Raw genomic sequence first — 24,291 nt, 5'->3', positions numbered from 1 at the left:
GGATATGCAGAAACAAGCAGGCGTTTTCAAAAATGAAGAGAAGGACTGGGGATGTGTTTAAGAAAGCAAGACGTTTTGGCGCGAAAACCCAAAAGCATTACTAACATTTTATTATGTACCCTCTAGAAAAATTAAGGATGTTCTCGATCTGAGGGAGATTCAAAGATACTAGATTTTTAGGACTTGATTTGGAATAGCAAGATGCAAAGAAATTCAAGAATGAAGCGAGAATTAAAGTTGTTGGCAGAAGATCCGCCTCATGGAGTGTCTTGTTGGGCTGTGGGTGACGAGCTGCACCATCTTGAAGCGAGTATGTCCACAAATGAATTCCACTAATTTTATAAAATCTTCTTAATTCTTAGTGGCTAAGTAAGATACCAAAAACTCGTAAATTGCTTATTACATCGATTTTTCCTTACAACTGTTACTATTTTCTGTATTTTCTGCCAGAGATCATTGGAGCTAATGGCACACCATATCATGGAGGAGTCTTCAAGATTGATATACAGATTCCAGAAAGGTTATATATGCTTTAGTTTATAAAATTTCTTCAGTCTCAACCCAATCGCATAAAGAAACTATTTAACTCTTGCAAATCGTGTGTTCTGTGTTTTTTTTTTTAATAAAAGAAAGATAGATAACTTGGGTATATGATAGCAACAGCTACGTGTAGTGGTCTATTATCAATACTGCGTTCTGATTGGATGAGCTACTACTAGGCTATAAGTTATATACTGCTAGTAGCGAAAAGAGACGGCTTTCAAAACCTAAAAATTAAACTTAACGTTAATTGTTTGCATCTATATATTTAACCGACAAGTTGGATTTGACTAAGACAATTAGTCCTCAGGCTTGAGGGCTAATTGCTAATTAGTATAATTTTAGACTTCAAGGTCGAGTGCCCAGTGATTCAGAGATGATATTTACTGCTCAAGCAGTGATTATGAGGTTCCCAGAGTTTGACACATTGGAAGTTATTAAAAACATTTTTCTTTGTCCTGAATTTTGTCTTTTCAAGTCTAAAATAATTGTACTAAGACAATATTATTATTCACCTCAGACTTAATAAATATGGGGGATATTTACTCATAATGTCTCATAGCTTGGTAAAAAATCTCTCATATTCACTTGACCTTCGGCAAACAATTGTTAACTATCAAGACCAAAGGCATGGGATGAGGCAGATAAAAAAATTATAAATGTAACAATGATTGACGACTCTTAATTCTAAAGCTCCACTGTATTCAGGCCTAGCCTTGAATCAAGAAGTTGCTTATTTTGTTCTTCTAATTTCTGCTTTTGTTTACCGACTTAAGAAGTAAGGCTAAGCCTGCATAGTCATAAATTGGATGAGGCAGAGCATGATATCAAAAAATTTTATTCAAATATTATTTTTTTCTGACATTTTGATTGGCCGAGATGACTGCAAATAACTGCCTACAAACAATAACCTGCTTATGCACATTACAGCGAAAAGTGAAAATTTTGCTGCAAATAATAGTCTACTTATATGCAGCAACATAAAGATAATTTAAATGATAAAACAGTTATGATATAGTTGAACTTGGTTATCACGAGATGTTGTTATTTCCACTAACAAATCATGATATTTTACCAAACCTCGTCCACTAATTGCTTATTATGATAACTATTTTGTTCACATAATCATTAAGTAATAATAATAACAATAATAATATTTTTTAAAGTTTTAACTTGCAAATTAGCATGTATAATTATTATGTTCAAATGCGCTTTAAGTGTTACTGGCCATTCAATACTCGACAATTAAATTTACATAGGGCAGAGTGTATTCCTAGTCAAGCAAGCAATAGATTCATGTGACTTGACAGCCATTTATCCATCGCAATTATGATTAAGGGAGGCCAAAACAAAGAATATTGCTCTCATGTGATCCCAGTCTTGTATTTCATTGGGTTTCATTTCACCCTAATGAATAGTTAGTACAATTATTTCAAACATTTTGAAACTCGACGGACCTTGACTGGAACACGTGGATATTCTGCACAAACTTGAGGCTAACCCTGTATGTGCAAATGAGTCTGTAATCAAGAAACACAGCAGTAATTTGGAATTATACAAGAAAATTTTCTATGATTGCAAAAAGAGAAATTGATTGTATTTTGCCCAAACAATATGCCAATACTGCAACAAAGCTATGAGTCAAGTTGTAAGGAATATTATCTCGAAGACCTTAGTACAAAATCACCTTTATACAGTAGATCTTTGTAATGTGTAAGAAACTTTTCTTTGCAATGCAGATACCCATTTGAACCACCCAAAATGAGGTTTGTCACACCTATTTATCATCCCAATATTGACAATAGTGGTAGGATATGCTTGGATATCATCAAGATGCCCCCTAAAGTAAGTCTGTTTGATTAGTTTCATGTTTATTTTCCAGTAATAAATTGTAGCTGTTGCTCCTGAAAATTGATCTAACAACTCCAAGAGATTTAAGACTTTCATCTGTCTTTTGACTCAACTACTGCTAAGTTTTAAGGGGTGTTGCACATGGGTTCCTTGTGAACCCCACTAGATCCACCATTTGTATTGTTTTTGTTTATGGTTGAATTTGTGATTTTAGGGGATGTGGAAACCAGCATTAAACATTGGTTCGATTTTGTCATCTATTCTTCTCTTGATGGACAAACCCAACCCAGATGATCCTCTAATGGCTGACATTGTAAGTATCATTTACTGTACTTTATCATTGTGTGATAATCCCGCAAATCAACCAATCAAAGTGACAAGTGTTAACTTGATACCTCATCAGTGTGGGATAGTCCCACTGATCATCAAGTCACATGTTGGTCTGTTGGGTTATCCCACAACATAGCCTATATGAGTAAAGAGTGGCACTTTGTCTTTCAGACACAACTGAACAACCATATTCGAAAATAAAATTTTCTGCAAAACACTGGGCCAAGAATCAACCAAAACACATACACACCCCAATGTCCCCCTCCTGTGCATAACGAAATTGACAATGTGTATATCACATTGCATAAAAGCTAAGAAAAGCAATTTGAGTGTGTAAACAGCAAGACTTTTCATCCAAGAAACAAAATAAAAGTAAGATCTTGGGGGAGATTTTAAAATTATGCACATTAAATTTAGCAAAAACCGATTAGGTGAGCATGTGCTCTGTTGACATAAGGTAGCAGTTTTGGTTCTGGTCTTTAGGGTTTTCCAGAGCCTACAGCTTGGCTAATGAGTAGGATATGGTGTTACGGTTCAGGAAAACATGTAGACCCAGCGAACTGTTTAAAACAGCTTTAATGAATTTAAAGACGGGTTAAATACAACTTAGATACTCCTAACCTAATAAAACTCTAACCTAGTTTTAATCCATTCAAGTTTATTTTTACTTCTTTTGAAAGCTGAAGAAAAAAGGCTAATCTTTACTTTAAGAATGCCAAAAGCACTCAAGCAACTTCTTTCATCTAATCTTGCATGCTGTATTGGTGAATTCCATCACTCCCACTGCCCTCCCTGGCCCTCCCTGACCCTCCTAGGGGTACATCCATGGTCATCTGTCTTTCATATGTTTGTTCATTTATTAGTATTCTTAGATATGACATGCTTTTTTAATTAAATAATTAAAATTGATGATAATGTAATCTTATTTTTGTCTGTTTCCATTTCAGGCTAATGAATTTCGTTACAATTATTCAGCATTTTTTGACAAAGCAAAACAATGGACATTGACCCATGCCACAGATGGAGCTCCAGCAAATCAAACTCAAAATGAGGTATTGCATAATTTGAACTTTCCTATCCTCTAAAGTACTCTACCACCCTCTTGACTGCTGCAATTCCAGACAGTTGAAGAACTTTTGGATATAATTTTAATTGTACTTGTTGGGTTTTCAGGAATTGGCTGAGAAACATGACGAGAATGATGTTAACATTTCTGGAAAGGAAAAGGCTTTGGATTCTGATACCAATTCAAGCTCTGAATCAGAATCAGATGAAGAGAACAATATTCCTCAAACTACCAATATGCTAAAGGGCGTAAAACGGATATGTTATGATGATAAACCATCTACATCAGGACTTAGGCCTAGCAAAATCCGAAAAGTATAACAAAAATTGAGTTTTTGTTTAAGAGCCAATGGGATTTTTAGAGCCTGTCCGTTTCCCTAGGAGAAGATTTCCTGAACACATTTACCTCACTTATTCCTGATCAGCAACATAATCTAAAACTAAGCCTGATGACGTGTTCCTATATTATAGGTGTCATGAGTCACCAGGCTCATTTTGTTGACAATCAGGACAGAGTAAGGTAAGTGTACTGGGGAGATCTACACCTAACAGTTGTGTAAACTAGTGCAAATGTGGTATTTAGGGAGAGAGAAAAACCACACGTGTTACTTCTGTCATTAACACTTTATTCCAAATGGTGGATCTCACGCAGCCTTCCTAAATAAGGATCCTCCTTACTTAATATTAAACTTCATCTGTATACAAAGGTATATGGTGACTTATAAAACAACACCAATAAAAATTTAGGTGCTTCTTAAAGAAGACTTTAATGTTAGTTACTCACAGACATAATCCTTAAGCCTAGCTGGTAGGATCTGTACTGAACCTGAAATTACTCAAAAAGTATTTCAGTATTTTGTCGAGTATCTTTAAATCTCTTGAAAAATTTATAAATAGATATCATTAAAAGGTATGAAAGAAACTAGTTGTGTACAATTGATTTTTCAGTTTCGAAAACATCAATTTTAGCCGTTTATATAGAAAAACGTTATGTCTAACTCGCAATGCATTGTGGAATACTTGTGGATCCTCTTCTGGGCCAGAGCCGTCTACAGCGAGCGGTGCTGTATCACTTTCTGCTCCTTGAGGAATGGCATTGTGTCGGGAAACATTCGTCTTCGTTGGTGTTGTGTCACTATCCACTTCTCCGGAGTCCGGAGCTAGCATCCTGTTGGGGAATGCTGAATATATCAGGCTTTTTATCACATTTGTGAATTTTCTCGCTTTCTGATTGGTCTAGAGCCGGGACATACCAATAAATTTCGTCAGCAAATCACGCACGCGCTTTTGAAACCTTTTTTATTTCAATTTTTACCCTTGTTTTTGTAGTAAAATTGCTAATTTTCTGTGGTAAAAAATACAATGTCCTCCAGTTTTCCGTGGTATGCCCTCTTATTTACCACTTTTTTCATCTAGCCTTCAAAGGACTCCCTCGGCGTTGACAACATTTTGACGGCTAAATGACAAAAATCATGGTATACAAGAGGACATTCCACGGAAAACTGCAGGAAATTGGTTAATTAAGAGCTTCTTTAAATGCGCAGTGTTTTGCATCATTTTTTTGCCTACCTCTCCATTGCTCTGGGGCCAATAAGGTACTTTCTTGTGCTCTATCCCTAGGTGTCTCAAAAACTGTTCAAAGTTCTTCGATATAAATTGCTGACCATTATCACTGCGGATACTCAAAAGTAAGCCATTTGTTCTAAATGTTGCTTCTATGGCACTGATTACATGTTTGGCATCTGTCTTTCCTATTAGAATTACTTCTGGCCAGCGCGAATGAATGTCAATCACCACTAAGACGTAATGTCCACTTACTTTACCTCGTTAAACAAACAATTGACATGGAAAACATCATATCCCATCTGGTTGGAGCTCTCTCTGCTCTTTAAGTTTCACTTCAATTTTAACCTTTTCCTAATAGTTTTCCCTCTGCATTTATCTTCTCTGGCTTTGTAAAAACTTCCTTGTCGCTGTTGTGCTATAATTTTATTTTGCAACACTATCTATTTCTCGTAATCAGATTTCTAAAAGTCTCTTGGATCGCTTTTCAGAATCTTGTGCGACTTGTTTTTGTTCCAACGATTTTATGCACCCACTGTTAATCATCCTACCATTTATCAGTTACACTTCAGTGCTGAGTGTTATTTTTCCTCCTATTTTCTTACTTTCTTTTGTTTGGACGGAAAACGTTTTCTTCGGTTTCGGTGTGAAAGTTGCGGATTCAAATTTATCCGGCACAGTGTGGACGGGGCCTTAATTTAAAGGTGTCAGAAAAGTTAAACAGGAATAACTGGCTTATGGTAGCCAAGCGTTCATAGCGAGGTTGCTCTTTGATTCTTCAAAGTTGGCTTTTCCTATCATTGCGAATCAGAATTCGCCTAGTGTTGGAGTGCTCACCCACTAATAGGAAACGTGAGCTGGGTTTAGACACAGGGAGCCCGGCTTTGGGATTTGTACATGAACGAATAAATCAATAAAGTGCTTTGGGTTTTCTGCGTTGAGATTTGAAACAAGAAGCCAATGAAAGATTTGAAACAAGAGGCTGATACCACAGGGAACCCGGCTATATTTTTTTGCGTCTTTTAGAAAAGTAACTTTGCTCTTTGTGGATTTCCTGTGTTGTGATCGGATGTAATCAGATCTGCGCTGTGATCAGATCTGCGCTGTAAACTGATAGCCGATTAAATTCAAATTAATAATCGTTGGTAACGCACTCTCTATAGTAAACACTCTCTTTTGACTGCTTACTAAAAAGTGCGTTACACACCACAGGCAACCCATAAGAAATAAAACATCAACGGTTATTGATTTGAATTTAATCGGCTATCAGTTTACAGGGCCGATCTGATCATAGGGCAGATCTGATTACAGCTTATGTAATAGGAAACCGATCACAACACAGGAAACCCACAGAGCAAAGTTATTTTTCTAAAAGAAACAAAAAAATATAGCTGGGTTTCCTGTGCTGATACCTTGAATTTCCGGTAATCGTATTACCAGTAACTTGATAGCAGATAACGTATCAGTGTAACGCACGCCCTAGTAAATGGTAAGAACGGACAGAAGCTTCTTGTTTCAAATCTCAACACAGGAAACCCAAAGTACTTTATTGACTTATTTATCATTGTCGTCTTGTTTCAAATCTCAACACAGGAAACCCAAAGTACTTTATTGACTTATTTATCATTGTCGTCTTGTTTCAAATCTCAACACAGGAAACCCAAAGCACTTTATTGATTTATTTATTCATGTACGAATTCCTAAGCCGGGCTTCCTGTGGTTTAGACCGTCGTGAGACAGATTAGTTTTACCCTACTGGTTTTAGTGTTGTTGTAACAGTAATTTTGCTCAGTATGAGAGGAGCCGCAGAGTCAGACAATTGGCATTTGCACTTGCCTAAAAAGCCAATGGTGCGAAACTACCATCTGTTGGATTACGACTGAACGCCTCTAAGTCAGAATCCGTGCTAGAACGCAACGATAATTACCTCCAAAAGATTTAAGGCGAACAATATCTGCCAAGGCACTAAAGGATATCAAAGTTTAAAATTTCTAGAGCTAAATCCTTTGCAGACGACTGTTGTAGAGTAGCCTTCTGTCGTAGTAGTTACAATGTTCTGAGATTAAGATTTGTTCATCCAACAGAACATACTCCTCCTTGTGAACACTTGGCATTTCAGGGCCTACCTTCGTCCTCTCGGGCGTCGTGAACCAGGCCCGGATCTCTTGTTCTCTTGGACGATAACTTCTTTACCTTTTGATTATCACTACGTCATCAGTTCCCAACATACACTCATGTCATTCAGGGTTAGGGTTAAAAGGGGGCAATACTATAACCGTGCTGAAAATGAAAGCAAATGATCGGAATTCGGGTGTTGCACACCAATAGCACTGTTTCACACGAAACATTGCAGTCATTGGGCAATGTTTTACAGCATTCCCCTTTTTAACCCTAACCCTAACCCTAACCCTAAACTCTTGTTCAGGAATAAAGACGTTTTTGTATTACTCTATTTACTTATCATAGAAAAAACTGGTCATCGCTAATAAGCACCGCAAATACAGCTGTGGCGCGTAACTCAACGAACTGAAGGCATGTGAAGACGCCTTTGGCAGCCGTTTTCATTATCGTCATGTAACATTTGTTATCACCGCCAGCGTCATCTTCACAATCGTCATCATGACCATCATCATATCATCACTACTATCATCATCCCATTACCATCACCATCATCATCACTGTCATCACCTCCAGCTAAATCATCACCATCATCACCACCACCATCACCTCTAACAACACCATCACCATCGACAGGGCAGAAAAACGGGCTTTACTTTCGACGTTTATGCGTTAATAAGCTTTATATTTCATAAACAGGCTCCGCGTTTTGTAGCATGAGGCTAGCTCTTTTGGGGCTGATTAACAAAACACCAAAATTTGGGAAAATTTAAGGGATGCGTATTTGAGATGCAACGCCCTGAACGTTGGGAGAGATGATATTTTGATTAGCACAAAACTAACATTTTTGCTAATACCTCGAGGTTAGCAGAATTTTGTGAAAAGTTTAAAGCACAAGAGACACGAATGAAACACTAAACGTTTTTTAGCATGAATGAGAGATAAAGAGAAAAATTGCGAAAGTAGCAGCCTTGCTGTTTTTCTGCTTTGTCATCACCATATCATCAACATCATCATCACCACTACCTCCACCATCATTATCATCATCATCACAATTAGCCAACCAATATCAAACAATACCGCATGACTAGAATTCAAAGAAACGGAGCAATACTAACTTCCTTGGACCTGAACATCAACAACAACAACAACAACCACTAACCACAACGACAACAACCATCATCACAACGACAACTTCAACAACAAGAATTTCATTTGCAGTCTTACATACAAAGATTTAAAAAAATACAATAAAAAATATAAATATTAGAAAAGAGTAAATTACGTAAGAAAAAGAGTTGGTATCATCACAAAAAATATGAAAATCAAAAGCTTTACATGAAGGTGCCAGTGGGGGTACCCAATTGTCGATTAACTACTAATTAATTTTCCAGCCTAATGCCAGTTAACTGTTAATAATTTAACGAGCGCTGGCCATAATATTAACTAAAATCATGAAATAACCTGCAGTTAACTGTTAACTAATAATCTTACGTCATCTCATTTGCATATTGATATTTCAAATGTTTATATCTCTGAAAATAGAAGTCCACATACAAAAATATTGCAACCATACCACTGAACTATTCAAATAGAAGTAATTTTGAAATTAAAATTTATTCCTTGATATACACTTTAAGAGGATGCTTGCAATATAATCAAGTTTGAAATTAGCGCTCATTAGAAGCCGAATGCCTTTGGTTAGAATACAATAACTAAGCGATAATTGGCTTATGGGATGGTGCGAATGAATGCAAATAAGCGGACTGACTATCCTAAGAACACCCTGTTATTATTGCTTCAAAATATGAAAACAGTTATTTGATAAAAATTTAGCCTCTCGTATAATCGTGGGAGCATCACCTAGCATTCTACTCGTCTTTCGGGCGACGACACCTAGAAAGCTCTACGAAAGGGGTCAATTTTCATCAATAAAGACAATCCATCCAATATTTCACGGTCGATACTCTGTCTGTCACAGAATTCCTGTTCCCCGTTGATTTCAAAGCAAAGATACTTGCAAATGAACAAAAACATTTATCACATCCTTTGCATGAAAAAATCTCTTTTATAATCTAAAAATTTTGATTATCGCAAAACAAAAATATCAATAAAATAGAAAAATGAAAACTTAATTAATGGAAGAATATGATTTAAGAGTTGATTCGATTCGGAGCCTCAAAAGTTCTTTTACTGGATGAGAACTTCATGAGACCATGAGGAAGCGACTTTTCCGCATCCATTCTGAACAACCCTGCTCTCTAAGCCAATCACAATTGAGTATTTTTCATGTATATTATTACCTTTTGAACGGGGTTTAAAAAAGGGGTGCATTAAAAAATAGGTGCATTAAAAAAGGGGTGTTCTGTGTTCTATGTTCTATCCATTCTCAAAAGAGGAGTCTTGGATTGTGGTTTATCTTTTATTGAATCTGGGACCTCTAGTGGCGCCTCTTGAATCTCCTTCTCTTTGTCAGGGGTCTGAACTACCTCTTTCTATAATTGAAGCAAAGGAGAGAGAAAAGAAAATAATGAAGGAGAAGCAAAAATGGAAATATTAGAGAAAGAATTTAAAATTAAGAAAGAAATTTTAGAAAAATAATATAAGATTCGAAGCGAAGAAGGTAAAAGCATATAAAGAGAGGGCAATTGAAAAGGAAAGAAAGAACCAAAGGAAAAAGGAAGTTAAGTAACAAAAGACCGGGGGAAAAGGAGAAAAATAAATAAAATCAGGGCATATAACTTATACACTTTTGGTTTCTTGTTAGGTTAAATATGAATATACCATGAACACTCAAAACAGCCCAAAACGACAATAATGACAACACCAACAAAATAAAGGCATTACACCTGGCATAAAACCTTTAAAAAAAAAAATGTTGCTGAAAGACTTTTCAAGGCATTTGAGTAGACAGGAAAGGATTAAACTATGGCGGATTATAAGTGCAAAACACTTTTATAAGTTTAATATCTATTCGACAATCTTTAAAAAAACAGAGTTGGATAACTTAGAATTTCAGGTCACCTATCCAAGTACCAACCTTTTTCTAACGTGCTTGACTCAGTGTCTTGGAAGCCCAATTTTTTTCCACTGGACCACGATTTTAGGAAATTAGCACAACAATAGCCATGACAACAAAGACTGAACCAGATAGACTAGATAATTTTCCACTTCAAATCAACGTGCCAGTGCGTGGCAGAGTGCAAGGGATTAGCTGTAGATATGGTCTGGGGGCCGGCTAGTCTCTCCCCTGATGCTTCGGCTAGAACACTATCCTGCGTAATCCGTACAACCAAGGGCAGAAGGACTTAATCGCCGTCATGTCCGAAGTCCATACGATGACCCAGCGGATGTCTTGGGGTATGGCATGAAGGCACTGTTTTTTCCTTCTGTATTTTGGAATTAATTATGTAATTAAAGTTGGTGGACGTGGGTTCCATTCCCACCGCATTAAGAGTACTTATTTCTTCTTCTTCTTCATTTCATCTAGACACAGATCGTTTTTTATATTTATATATTCTCTTTTATAAACGACTTTTAATGATTCAAGACAACAAGAATTTTTTTCGTTAGAAAGGATGTTTATTTTTTGCTTTCATTCAGCATTAACAGTTAAGTGATCTTCATCTCAAAAGTTCGAGCTGTGCTATCCTCGTTTACAAACTTTCTGGGAGCAGTTGACCGAGAAGCGGCTTTTACTAAACTTGGATTTTCAGTCTTATATTCTACATACTAAATTAATTTCGTCGTCGTTTACATGATATAGCGGAGCACCATAGTTAAGACGTAAGCAAGATACTGACTATCTGTTGTAAGGGAAGAACACCTTCGAAAAAGTTGCAAAAATAAGGGACTTTTTCGCGTTAAACAAGCTGCGCATTTCCCACTGAAATCTGCAATGCATACCAGTATTTTATAAACCGAGTGTACATTTTGTGATTGACAAAGAACAAAATTTGAATTTTATTTCGCAAACGCGATGATTGTGTAATCAAACTCCATACATTCCTTCATATGGACCTCACAACTTCAAAGTCAAAATGACGGGACTTTTTTTCAAATATTTTAGCATTTTTAGATATCACAATAACCAAATGATTGAAACCCGAGTGTTCATTGTTGGGAAGAAAGGCACACCAACATGAAAATTTGAACTTTGTTTGAAATTTGTCCTATTTTCCTACAATTTAGGGATAAAATGTAGGGGGTTTGGGGCTGAGTTTCAAAAATTTGAAGCAAAATTCCCGAATATTTTGCCATGGTTATTATATTACTATCCGAGACCCGCCAAATTCAAACCGTGTAATGAGATACAAATGAGCCTCTACAAACACGTATTATGCCCGCGATTGCGCAATTTGCCTTTGTTTCTCATCAAAGTATAATCCTGTGTTACAACATTAAGCGGACTCCCACACATCGAAAAAATAAAAATTGGGGGTGGTGGAGGTTGAGACAATTTGATAACTGTCAAGGTTTAATACCCTTGGCATCCTTTCCTAGTTCGCGCGCTGTAAAAAAGAAAGTCAAGCGCCCCTACTCATTTCTCAAATATTCATTTTGATTGATCGCTCCTATCAATTCTATTCATAGTGAAAAAGTTGTAAGCAGAGTGGCGCAGTGGAAGCGTGCTGGGCCCATAACCCAGAGGTCCAAGGATCGAAACCTTGCTCTGCTATGTAGTTATTAGTATTTTTATTCCTTTCTTCTTTTCGTGGTTATTCATTCTGCTGATCAGATTGTCATTCCTCTTTATTTCGAGTCGCGGTTTTTTGTGTAAAACTCCAGAAAAATTAGACAATTTTAATCTCCTTTTCATTTTTGTTTCTTTTTCGGGCTTATAAGATGGCAAAAGGCGTATTTCATCGGATGAAATCAACGAAACATACCCAAATCGTAAACTTCCAGTTACTATATTCCCACATGATCTAGTGGTTAGGATCTGGCGCTCTCACTGCCATGGCCCGGTGTGGGAAATGTTTTGGCATAATACAAACAATACAAGTGAAAGCGGCCATAATTCGAGCGAGCATGGGGATTCGAGCGATACATGGGGAATTAGTGTATCGTATAATAAAAACAAATAATGCATTTGGTTTTTGAGGTACAAAGTAGTTTTTATCAGCCGATCTGATGTTTTTTTACCTACAGATGGTTGCATCTATATATATTTGACCATCCTCTCGAGTGATATCTATAAAACATTTATACAATATTCAACTCTTGAAGTAGAGTAATGTGAAATTAGTTGGATCTAGTGTAACTAACATTAGTCACTTATAAGAACAAGGGGGATTAGCTCAAATGGTAGAGCGCTCGCTTAGCATGCGAGAGGTACCGGGATCGATACCCGGATTCTCCAATTTAAATTTTTTGCTGTAGCTGTTCTTCTCTTTCAATGTCTGATTACTTTTTAATCTTATCTAGGTTATTGAAGTACTTCTACTAACAGATTTGTAATAGAAGCTTTACTTCTTATAGTAGAATAGCTTTGTATTACCTTTGGAGCAGCTGTTCATTAATGTATTCATGAGTTTGTTGGTTTGTTGTAATTTCCATTGATGAAGCTTTCTGGGGCCGGGATGGCGACTTTAATTAGGCCTCTGCAGAGTGCTGCCTTCTCAGAGAACGTTAGCAAGTACAAGTAGTATGTGTGTGGTATCAAGCTCTTTGTATAACAGCCTGGTGAATTTCCTTAGTATGCTGAGCCATACTAGCGTGTCACGAATATTATCCCGTTAGTAGAATACAACCATATCGGGATAACGTGTACTACATAGTTTAATAAGATATAGCTATGTTCTGTTCTCTGATAAAACATTCCTGAACACTGTCAAATTGATAGAAATTACTCGACGACGTTTTGACGTTTCTAACCGCGTTATATCAAGTAAAATCATTAAAACAATGTGTGGTATATGTGGTAAGTTTACCTTATTTGGAATATTGAATCCAGTTTTCTTGTTGGTGAGTTTTCCGCCATTTAAAGTTTTACAATGTCAAGAATATAGATAAGAACTGCAGATATTACAGCGAAGAAATACTTAAAATTGTCCACCATCTTGAATGTAGCTTAGAAACCTGGTCTTTGACAAAGGAAGCCCAAAAGGCCTAACAAGGCAAGATTTCCAGTGCTTCTAAAATTAGATATGACCAGTCCAGAAGCCCGGAGAAGGGGTCTGGGAGATAGCTCCGGAGTTCCCCTGGTTATTGGAATGGCTTCTGATTCGTTCCTACGACCTCTGACACTTTGGGCTCTAACTTCACTACGATTAGTCGTAGAAGTAAGATGACGTCACTCTCTGGTGAATCAACCGATCTACCCTGATTCACCCGTTGGTGAAAGCACATTCTGTATACTACTAAGGTAACCAAAGCATCAGCTTACCTGTGATTTAGGCATGCGCATGCACTTGAAACTTCCTGTCCGAAATTGACGGAACCGGAAGCCAACTCAAAATCGTCTACAGCCAGAGGCTCTCGTTTCTCGGTAGTGACCAAGAGGAACGTGAGTTCTGGGCACAAGATTAGTTATTCTAATAATATGTAGAACAAATCTTATATATTTTGACATTAAATATGACATAAAACTTAATTAAAAGATTTGATTGCCAAATATATATTTTTCTTAAAACTTTGAGGCTCCACAACAAGTTAGTAAAGGTACCCCTCCCCGTTATAATTTTTGGTCAAATTGGCAATTTGATGTGGGTTTTATTTTGCCTGCTAGCCATCTTTTTACGGTGCAAGGACTCGATCCTTCAAAGTATCTAGATATCATCTTTTTCCAATCCTTATAGTTAGCTTCCGCCTCTTCTAGAAGTGCATGATTGGGCATGATTGAGCTGCTCTGACAAGTATGGGTTGTTTTTATTTTTGGATTTGCTTTGTTTATATGTTTATAAAAGAATGATGTTAGTAAGTCATGAAATGTATATATAAATGCCAAAAAATACAATAAGTTTGAATCAAATTTGACGTGCGGGGGTAGTTGAGTGTCATGTTTTGGTTTGTGTATATCACCCGAGGCTACCCTCGAGAGTTTCCTATTTTCCTCTGTCCAGGCTCTGTCGAGAAAAAAAACGGTTTTCGGGTGGCAAAACATTCGAGTCAGGAATGAAAATGGCGTCCAGAGAAGCCGGATTGTGATACTCATTTGGGGATTGCTTCTCAAGAATAATGGTTTTGTTAATTCTGTTAAGCAATCTCGTACCCAGAGCCCACATTCCTCATGGTCATTATTGTAAGTTGTATTTTATAAAAGAAATAAAAAACTTGCTTGCTGTGCTGTGTGCAGTCATAAAGCACTTGGGGGTTGGCAGAACACTCGAGAAGTGTCGAGAAGCACTTCTCTCGTTTTCTGCCACCCCCGCGTGCTTTATGACAGCACACAGCACGCGCGCGCGTTTTCTATTTCTTTAAGAATATGGTAAACTATGCATTTTACAATAACTTACAAATTTCTCGCGCGCTGATTGGTTATTTTTTATCATTAATAAGAGAGCAGACACATAAAAATCTGATGTCAATTTGTTAAACTCAGTTTTCGTGGTCATCGCATGGGAACCCGGTGCGTAACGCTAAAAGTATCTTCCGCCAGGTGTACATCGCATTTCTGATTGGTCGAGCTTTCAAATCACACGCGTCACTTATTGGAAAATGACAACATTACCGGAAAACGAGCAACAAACTAGCATGACGAACGAGCGAAAAAAGTACTTGTTTTGTTATTATGGTAAGAGTATTCGTAGTTCATACATCATATAAAATAATCATTTGAAAAAGCTCTTTTTGAATTCCACAATTAGACAAATCCAAGAGATTTTTGACAAAGTTTACAGCTAAATAACCTAAATTCCTAAATTCCTAATTCACTAGTTTTTAGCTAGTTATATCTTTAAATTCCTAAAATTAGCGGCAAACGAGCAACGAACTAGAATGACAAACGTGTGAAAAAAGTTTTGTTATTATGGTAAGAGTACTTTCATTTGGAGTTTCATTCAATAATTTTATATCTTTCTACAGATAATTTAATATCTAAATTTTGAATGAGTTTAAAATTACACCAAATGTCCGACTGTTTATTGAGCTTTTCGAACTAGTACATGATTATAAAAATGAGTTAAATTTGTGTTGTTGTGAGATATGCTATTGTATAAAGAGCGGTACCATGTCTTTCACTTTCACAAGCTAAGAAAATATTAAAAAACATTTCCAAATGCCAATTTACTGACAAAGAAAATTTTATTTTGTAATTGCATTGCATTTTGCGTTATTTTCTATTTTGTCTCAGTTATTCTTGTCAAGTATACTGAAATGAATGTAGCTTATTAGTTTTTCAAAAACTTTTGTTGTTAACAAGATGAAAACTGGTAAAATTGAATTTTCAAAATCTAGTAAGCTTATGTTTTCAAGCTTCTCGAAAAATAGTAGACTTTTATGAATGAAAATACGGTTCTTGTAAAAACATGTGGATAATTAACCAAACATCGTTAATAATGGTAATTGAACTGAGTGGAGTGCAATTTGGTCTGAAATCAAACGCGCGATTACAAAATCACACGACCGCGTAGCGGGAGTGCGATTTGTAATTGCAAGTTTGATTTGAGACCAAAATTGCACGACACGAAGTTCAATTACCACTTTATTATATCCATTTTGAAATCTTTTTTGAAAAAGACGTTTTTTCCAGTTAAACCGACATGACTTACGATCTAAAAGCAGTCGATTCAAACATGCTGCCAAGAGAACTTGTTTTTACTGATCGAGCAATGATATATTCTCATTTTGAAAACCAACACTTTCAATCCAAAACTAAAATGAATTTATATCGGACCAAAAGGCATTACATGTATTAAGAATCGTTTACTTACATTAAATAACAAGACAATCCTGCCCAAAAGGGTTGTAATGCACTGGCTGTTGTCCATATTACAGCCAATGCTCACTGCTTGTATTTTTACGATTTCTGTTCAAAATGTTTAGATCACACTTGTGCCCACAAAACAGCAAAAATCAAAGGTTGTTTAGTCCTTCGGTTGTCCTTAAGAAGTCACGTAGCTCAGCAAAAATCTTCTTCTTAAGAAAAACTTCTTTTAATGACTGTATTTTCGATGTGTTGTTATGCTTTAAAGATTGAAAAGGAAACCACTTTCCACGATCAATCGCCAAGAAGTCACATTCAAAAGATGCCAATTGCATTTTCTCCCACTGCTTTTCGCTGTAATATCTTCAACTTACTTAAGCAGTTACTTTACAAAGATGCTTTTGACGATTTTAAGTGATCAGTTGGTCTTTTTAAGTCATTTTTACGGCTTTTTAAGTCTTTTTTTAAGACTTTTGACGGTAAAATCGTTCTTCAAAAAAAATTTTTTGAGCCGTGGCTCTTTTTTTTCGCAAGAAGCGGTGAGCTCAACACTCAGATGGATTCCTTGATATAATTGGCTAGAAAATGACATGTCTCTCTTGTGATTGGTTCATATCAGTTGATGTGCAAAATCGTGCAATTTAGAGCTCAAAATCGTGCAATTTATGCTTAAATCACTGCTGCAGGGAACCAATCAGATTGCAGGATTTGCTTGTGATTTCAAAATGGATGTAATAATTAGTGTAAAAGAAGTAAAAGTAAGCAGCAGGTAGGGGGACTCGCGATCGATGCCAAAGATATACGGGTTTAACTCGCGGATTTACGAAGACGGGTACAGCAGATTTACCGCAAACGGAGGTTAAAATATCTTATAAATATACGATGCACGAATGTAAGAAGTTCGTTAACGACTTTTGCATAATTTGTCTAAGACCTAAAGTTATCGTACCTAAGCCAGAACCCTTTTGGTGTTGTGGTAAAAAAATGCAAATAGAAGATGACACGTCAGCACAGTGTTACGAGTGTGGTAAGAATATTCGTAATGCCGTACCAAATGCTACCAAAGAGCAATATTACGCCAATGGAGGTCGTAAGAAAACGCCATATAAGAGATTAAAATACTTCAGGGACTGGATGAGTCATATCCAAGGTTTACATCCGATATATTTAAGCGACGAAGTAAAGAAGAAAATCATAGACCATTTAGAAGAGCCAACCCCGCAAAGTCTACGGAAAACGCTGAAAAAATTAAAACTAGGGAAATATTACAAAGCTATTCCCTATCTTTTGTCTGAAATTACCGGTAAGTCTATTCCCGAGGTTTCTGATATGACAAAAGCCGAGTGGATGTTTTGTCGGCTGGATAAGGATATTCCTTATTACCCTGACGTAATCTACGAAATATTTTACGAAATTGACCCCAACCACCCCCTGTTAGGATGGATTCCGAGAAGATAGTGAATCTTATGGCATAAGATGAGCGAATAGCATAAATCTTATGCCATAAGATGAGCGAATAGCATAAAGCTTATGCCATAAGATGAGTAATTAGCATAAATCTTATGGCATAAGATTACGCGTAATTTCCAGACTGACGTTCAATATGTAAATAGAATCCTGTCACGCTTTTTTCAAAGCAGATGTTTACTGAGCAAGCTTTCTTTGAAGCTCTTCTTTCGCTTCTTGGTAAATCTTTTTGCGAGATTCCTCGGAAAGATCTTTTACGACTGTTTTTTTATTCCTTATGTCCGTCTTTAATTTCTCGTATTTGTCTTCTTCGGCCAGAATAAGCGAGAATTCTACGTCGTTTATCTTTCTGTCACGCAAAGCCTTTGAGACAAGATCGGTAATAGTATTTACTTTAGCCCTAGATAGAGCTATTGTCGTGTCATGCTTGGATATTTTCGTGGATAGCTTTTTCATAATACCCGTAGCAACAGCCGAAATGATACCACAAGCTGCCCCAACGCCGGCCAAAGGAACTCCAACGATTATTCCCGGCCCAGTAAGCGAAGTAGCAACGCCAGAGCCCGTTAACACAACAGATATGGATCCTGAAGTTATCGCAATCTTATGTAGCGTACTCCGGGCTCTAACGTACTTTTTTCTAACTTTTTCATAGTGTTTTGCCTGCCCTTCCAAGTAAGCCAGGATTAAGTTCGCTTTATTCAGACGAAAGTTTTCGGCGTTTAGTTCATTAGGTGTAGTATAGGGAACATCTGGGTACAACTGAGGTGCTGATGGTATAACATCCATTATATATACTAATGTACGACGCTTTTGGGAATGATATTGAGGAGCAGCCACATCACGACAACCGGGATTACTGGAATTGGAGAGCATTTAGGAAGATGTTTCCGCATGCAGACCCTAGTAAGTTCGAAAGGAGACCCGATGGGATTTACTATAACGGCTCTAGGATGTACAGCAACGAGGATTTGAAACCTACGCTGGTCGATCAGATAGACAATCAACTGAAGAATTCTGGTTATGTTAAACCCACACCAACACATCCAAAACCCGTGCAAGGTTGGTCAAAGGAATTATTGCTTGGTACCGGTACTTATCCGATACCCGCGGTTTCATTTGATAAACATCCAAGTTTGGATTTGACATTGAACATGCGGATCTCTAACAACCATTCCTTTTCGTTAAAGGTGCGAGATATCTTCAAAGACGTACCCATTAATCATACCACCGCTAAGGAATCTCATGAATGGTTAAGTGGTCCTAACATGCGTTATTGGCCGCAGCAACTAAACTTTGCGGTTTGGTGTGCCACCAGCGGCTGCGGTGTAAGTGCGAAGTTGATGAAGAATTCGATATTTATGTTTCACTTCCACTTTACCGTCCGAAGAATACTGCATGAGATGGGTGTTATTGCATTACCAGGAGATGCCACGTTTTATCCAAGAGATAACAAATACAGCGTGCCGGCTTATGATAGACTTTGTAAGGAGTTTGGTGTTGTAGGGAAGGATTTCCGATGCACTACGGGCGCTAACAATGGGCTGGGGCATATTTGGGCCTATTGGGGGATTGGTGGGCACGAGCTAAGCAACAGGGAAGTGCATACGCTGCGGTTGCAGTGGGACACTGGGTATCACAAAGAAACTCACGACAGTAGCACCTTCTTTGAACCAAATGCCAAAACCACTAAGGAAGTCAGAGACGGACCTCTGTTCAAAGACGAGGGCGGTAAGTATGCAGGGGCTAACCCGCTGATTATCAAGATTACCAACGACGAGCAAACGAAGCAATACTTTAATTTCATACCCCCAGAAGGTAAAGGACTAACCAAAGCCGGCCTTGCCCGTTTGAACCGCAGCATAGAAGCTTACGTGTATTCCATCCTTGGAGCTCAGGTAAACACCCGATCGAGTATAGTGGGGAATACCGGCGCCGCAGAAGAGACGCGAGCCGAAGCCTTGATCTTATTCGAAAGTTCGATCTTGGAGGGCGACATTAGCAAGGGCGTACAGCGTTACCAACTAGCTATACAAAATTCTAAGGCGAGGTTGGACTATGCAGTAGCCCCGGGTTGTTGGTTAATGCCTAGTAATTTATCTATAAATACTGGTTCTGTAGTAGGATACAACAACAAACTTCAACGAGCTACTAAGGATATGAAGTTTGGGGTGAACGACGTGAACTCTGACACTCTTAGGAACATCCCCCATTTCGTGGAGAAGTCAAAAAAGTCGCATGAAACGAAGCTACCCGTAGTTAAGAAACCATCAAAGAAGGCCCTGCCTGCGATACCTGAGGAATATGACCATAACTTACTAAAGGTCGGCTTAACCGCTGCAAGCATTGGTCTGAGCTATTATATATGGCGATGAACAACCCCTACGTAGCTGGAGTAGATTGTGTTTATACGACTTACACAGGCGAGAAAAAATACACCCAGGCATCTTGGGTTGATGTCACGGGCATGTCCGTGAATTTGAACTACTCAGGAAAGAAATTGATCCTTTGTAGTATTTGCATTGGCACGAGCAGCCATGCCAACGTGGGCTTCAGGTTCCTGGATGAGAATGGCATACTGCAGCCTATGCGTACGAAAACGAACAACAGGGAGCCTGCGCATTTCTCCGTAGAGCCGCCAACGAATAGCGCTGAGAATCTTACGACTTGGACTTTTCACATGGTTGCTGATTGCCATGGGAAGGTAAAGCTGCAAATACGCGTAGACGACACTGGGAGCGTTTGCGTAAATAGCATAGAAAATCAAAGGGATACGACCTATAACCACGAGACCATAAGCACTCTTACGGTGCTTAGCCTTTAGGCCTGAAATATATGAATCCGCATTGGAAGGAAGCCCATTACACTTATTACTTAAGGGATGGGCGGTATACTGATCACGCCTGGCTTGACATTGGGATGTGGGTTGAAGTTGGAGGTCTTGCGTTGATCGTTTGTAGCATTAACGTTACCTCGGGGCGGGCGGGAATCATAGGGTTTAGGTTGGTTGACGAGAACGATGAGCCTTTAGCCCCTCATAGGGTATCGACCAACAATCGAAGTCCTACTCATTTCTCGGCGCAGCCATATCCATTTAGTAACGAGGCGTTTTACGTAGCCACGTTTCAAATGGTAGTCAATTGTAAAAAGTACGCCAAGTTACAGATTTACCCCGACGGTAGTAGAAATCTTGGTTATTATGCTTTCGTAAATAGCACGGACGGTTACGCTAACACCCCCGACAGGACCTGGCATCATAAGGTTATTAGTACCATGACTGCCATACCGCTAGTACCGCATTATCAAGGCGGTGCGAATACTATCTTTACTTATCCCCAGTCGAGGACGCCTCGCGCGCCTGACGACGATAAGCCTGATATAATATACGAGGATAAGATTAACCCTGCATCTTCTTCAGGAGTACCACCCCAATAGCGACGACCAAGATCCAAATGTTGTTGCCCACAAACTTTAGCAGTTCTCCACCGGCCCTAAGTGCCAAGGAAACAACCGAACCCAGCAGCCCAGGAAGACCGTCTGCCATCTTTTTTCCCAAGTCCGTCAGCCCACTGCCTAATTTCTTTACGCCCGCGCCCGTAGCCTTAAGCGTGGATAGGATGACTCCTACTACGCTCGAAATAGCAACCGCAAATGCCAGTGGAATACCATACTTCACCAGAGCTCTTTTTACCTTTTCCTTGGTGGTAAGCCCCAGCTCTTTTTCCAGGTTTTCCTTTTGAGCCCGCAATTCCGCGACTCTTTCCTGAAGGATTTCTACTTCCTTTTGAGCTGCTTCCCTTTCTTCCTCGGTACGAGTTTGGTCCTCGATTACTTCTTGCTGCCGCTCTATTTGCCCCTCCAGGTCCTCAATGGCCTGATCTCTTTGCCGGATTTGTTCCTCCTTAGTATTGATTTCAGCCATTAACCGTCGCCGTTCCACTAAAGAGCCGGCTATGGTGGTTTGCAGGTTATTGGTATCGTCTTTAATTAAGTCTAACTCTTGCAGGGCGAGGTTAAGAGCCCTTTGAGTTTGATTTCTTTCGCGTCGAATTTGGGTTCTTTGGTCTACCAGCTCCCTTATTTCTTGATTTTTAAATTCGACCTCCCTCCTATGCGCGTCGGCAAGCCGCTGGTTTTGCTTCATGTATTCCTCCTCCCTTTCTTCCAACGTTTCCCGCAGCGCTTCCACTGAGGCGCCAGAGCTTTGGGCTTCTCCTAAGTCCTCCCGTGCTTTGTCTAATTCGCGCAGGGCCTGATCCACCTGATTTCCTATTTCTTTTATTCTTTCATCTTGATGGGCGGACTTCTTTTCAGCATCGGCAAGTAGCTGACCTTGCTTTGCATATTCTACGTCTTTTTCTCTTAACTCCCTTTGCAGATCCGCGGCACGTTTTTCCGCGTTGGTCCTTTCGGTTAAGTTGTGCAGCCTTTCTAACAGGCTTCTAGTAGCACGCTGAAAGCCTCTTAATCTCAAGACGTCACCCCTAACGTTGCCCTCCTCATCAAAGAGGTTTTGCGGTTTTGTCCAGCGGTCTTTGTCGGGAAATCTTAAGTCTTGGACGCTTATGAGGACTTTGTTTCCCTTTTCCGTGAGCTTTACGTCGTCAGCATCAAAGTTGTCGTAGCGCAGCTCTAGCTCCTGCTTTGCCCACTCTACGGTTTCCCGCACGGCTGCTTGCGGCTCGCCCATGTTTTGAAGCTCTATGTGCTCACGCGGAAACGTGTACTCGCGTGCTTTGGGATGTCTTAGGGCCTTTGCAATTCTATTCCTTAGGGAATCGTCGACTTGTTGGGTGGGAAGCAGCGGTTCTTCGTCACCGTCGTTAATGTCAGCTTGACCTTCCTCAGTGGTGGGATCGAAGTCGGGGTCTGTTCCTTCTACTTCCATTATATATGATAAGCTCAAAGTTAAATCCCAACGTATTACCTAAGCAGGTTGGCGGACTAAAAGCAGAACGCACCTTTCACCGGGTCACATTCACACCTTCTAGCGCAAAGCCGGGGGAGACGCTGTACGTAGGCGTGCCCCGCCTAACGGATAACCTAGTATTGGTTCCTGGTACCTTGGCTTTAAGGTTTGACCTAGCAATACAACCAAGCACCAAGGACAAGCGCTATACCGTCAATAATGTGGGTAGGAACCTCGTCTCTAAGATGAGAATCAAGTTCGCAGGGGAATCCCTCTTGGATTTGAATAGGTACGATTTGTACACCACGTATAAGGATCTGTGGCTAACAGCCTTCGACCGTGCACAAAAGATAGAGCAGGGAATTGGAAGCGTTATCCTTCGTAAGCTTCGCAGCGATACTAACCCCGCGCCTACGGACTCCAGTGGAGCAACCGCAGTAGCAGACGCAACGAGGGTAAAGACCGCCTATGGTAGCAAGTACGTTATCCCCTTGGATTTCGAAGTAATTACGAACCATGGCGCGTATTACCCCAGACAGTTATCCGAGTTGCAGTTTGAAGTAACGTTAGCAGACACCACGAACGTTATAGGAGGAATGGACAGCGCAATCAGTGGAGCTGTGGATCCCTATTCTATCACCAACTTAGAGCTGCAGTATGAGACCGTGTACAGCGAAGAGCTGGCCCGTAGCGCTGGCATGGAATACAGCTCCGGTAAGGCATTCCTTTACGACCACGTAGTGATGTATAAGACATTTAGCTTCTTGGATAAGACGGATGAGGTTATCAACCAAAGCATTAACCTCCCCCGAAGAAGTCTCACGGGGTTAATGTTGGTGTTTGCTAAACCCTACGAGGCCGGTAAGCGCGACTCCGAAGCCTTTCACAACCCTAACATTACTAACGTCGGCGTGAATATTAACGGAGTCCCAAACAAGGTTTACTCCCAGGGGATAAAGCCCGCAGACGTGTACAGGGAGGCAAAGCGCAAGTTTGGCGACCAAATTAGCCCCGAGGAATTCTTTAAGGATAAGTATGCGCTGTGGATTGATATGCGCACCATCAACGACGAAGACCTGCATGGTCAGGGCTTACGTCTAGTAAATACGCAGGATGGCATAACATTGGAGATCAAGCGCACCAAAAACGCCAGTGCGGGCGACGGTGATAAGATAAACTGCTACGTCTTCGTCGTGTCGGACGCGCAACTGAGCGTAGAAATGAATCAGCTAAAGAGCGTTGCATATTAATGTTAAAATATTTCTTAAATATACAATGCTTCGCGTATTTGAAAACAACGACACCAAACTGCAATGCATAGTGCAAGGCGAAACTTTGTACTTCAAAGCAAAGGAGGTGGCTTTGGCGTTGGGCTATGAGCGCCCTAGAGATGCAATTAGAGCACACGTATCTGAGAAATACCAGAAAAAATGGGTTGATCTACAAGGGGCTGCGAATCACCGCTCCTTTACTACGCAACCAAATGCCGTGTTTATATCCGAACCTGGTTTGTACGAACTGATATTTAGCTCCAAACTACCCAAAGCTGTGGAGTTTCGTGATTGGGTCTTTGAGGAAGTCC

General features: G+C 39.3%; 2 protein-coding genes and 2 non-coding genes across 4 annotated transcripts; all 4 read left to right on the top strand.

Annotated features, from left to right (window-relative positions):
- The first annotated feature begins 87 nt into the window (after window positions 1–87).
- LOC116286999 (ubiquitin-conjugating enzyme E2 T) lies at window positions 88–4,708 on the top strand. Its single transcript, XM_031693607.2, has 6 exons — window positions 88–310; window positions 451–520; window positions 2,280–2,385; window positions 2,606–2,704; window positions 3,669–3,773; window positions 3,895–4,708. The coding sequence occupies exons 1-6, from the start codon at window positions 202–204 to the stop codon at window positions 4,105–4,107; spliced, it is 702 nt and encodes a 233-aa protein (XP_031549467.1). The 5' UTR covers window positions 88–201; the 3' UTR covers window positions 4,108–4,708.
- A 7,365-nt stretch (window positions 4,709–12,073) lies between these two features.
- Window positions 12,074–12,145, top strand: Trnam-cau (transfer RNA methionine (anticodon CAU)). The gene has a single exon. It is a non-coding gene; the product is annotated as a tRNA-Met (tRNA).
- Window positions 12,146–12,756: 611 nt separating this feature from the next.
- Trnaa-agc (transfer RNA alanine (anticodon AGC)) lies at window positions 12,757–12,829 on the top strand. The gene has a single exon. It is a non-coding gene; the product is annotated as a tRNA-Ala (tRNA).
- Window positions 12,830–18,692: 5,863 nt separating this feature from the next.
- Window positions 18,693–21,785, top strand: LOC148904378 (uncharacterized). The gene is made up of 2 exons (XM_089025398.1): window positions 18,693–18,862; window positions 18,991–21,785. The coding sequence occupies exons 1-2, from the start codon at window positions 18,824–18,826 to the stop codon at window positions 20,173–20,175; spliced, it is 1,224 nt and encodes a 407-aa protein (XP_088881524.1). The 5' UTR covers window positions 18,693–18,823; the 3' UTR covers window positions 20,176–21,785.
- Window positions 21,786–24,291: the final 2,506 nt, after the last annotated feature.

Source organism: Actinia tenebrosa, unplaced genomic scaffold (assembly GCF_029948245.1).
Source record: "Actinia tenebrosa isolate PJP-AT-01 unplaced genomic scaffold, QUT_ActTen_1.0 utg165__unscaffolded, whole genome shotgun sequence".
Taxonomy (NCBI): Eukaryota; Metazoa; Cnidaria; class Anthozoa; order Actiniaria; family Actiniidae; genus Actinia; species Actinia tenebrosa.
This window is presented reverse-complemented; position numbering and strand designations above follow the sequence as displayed.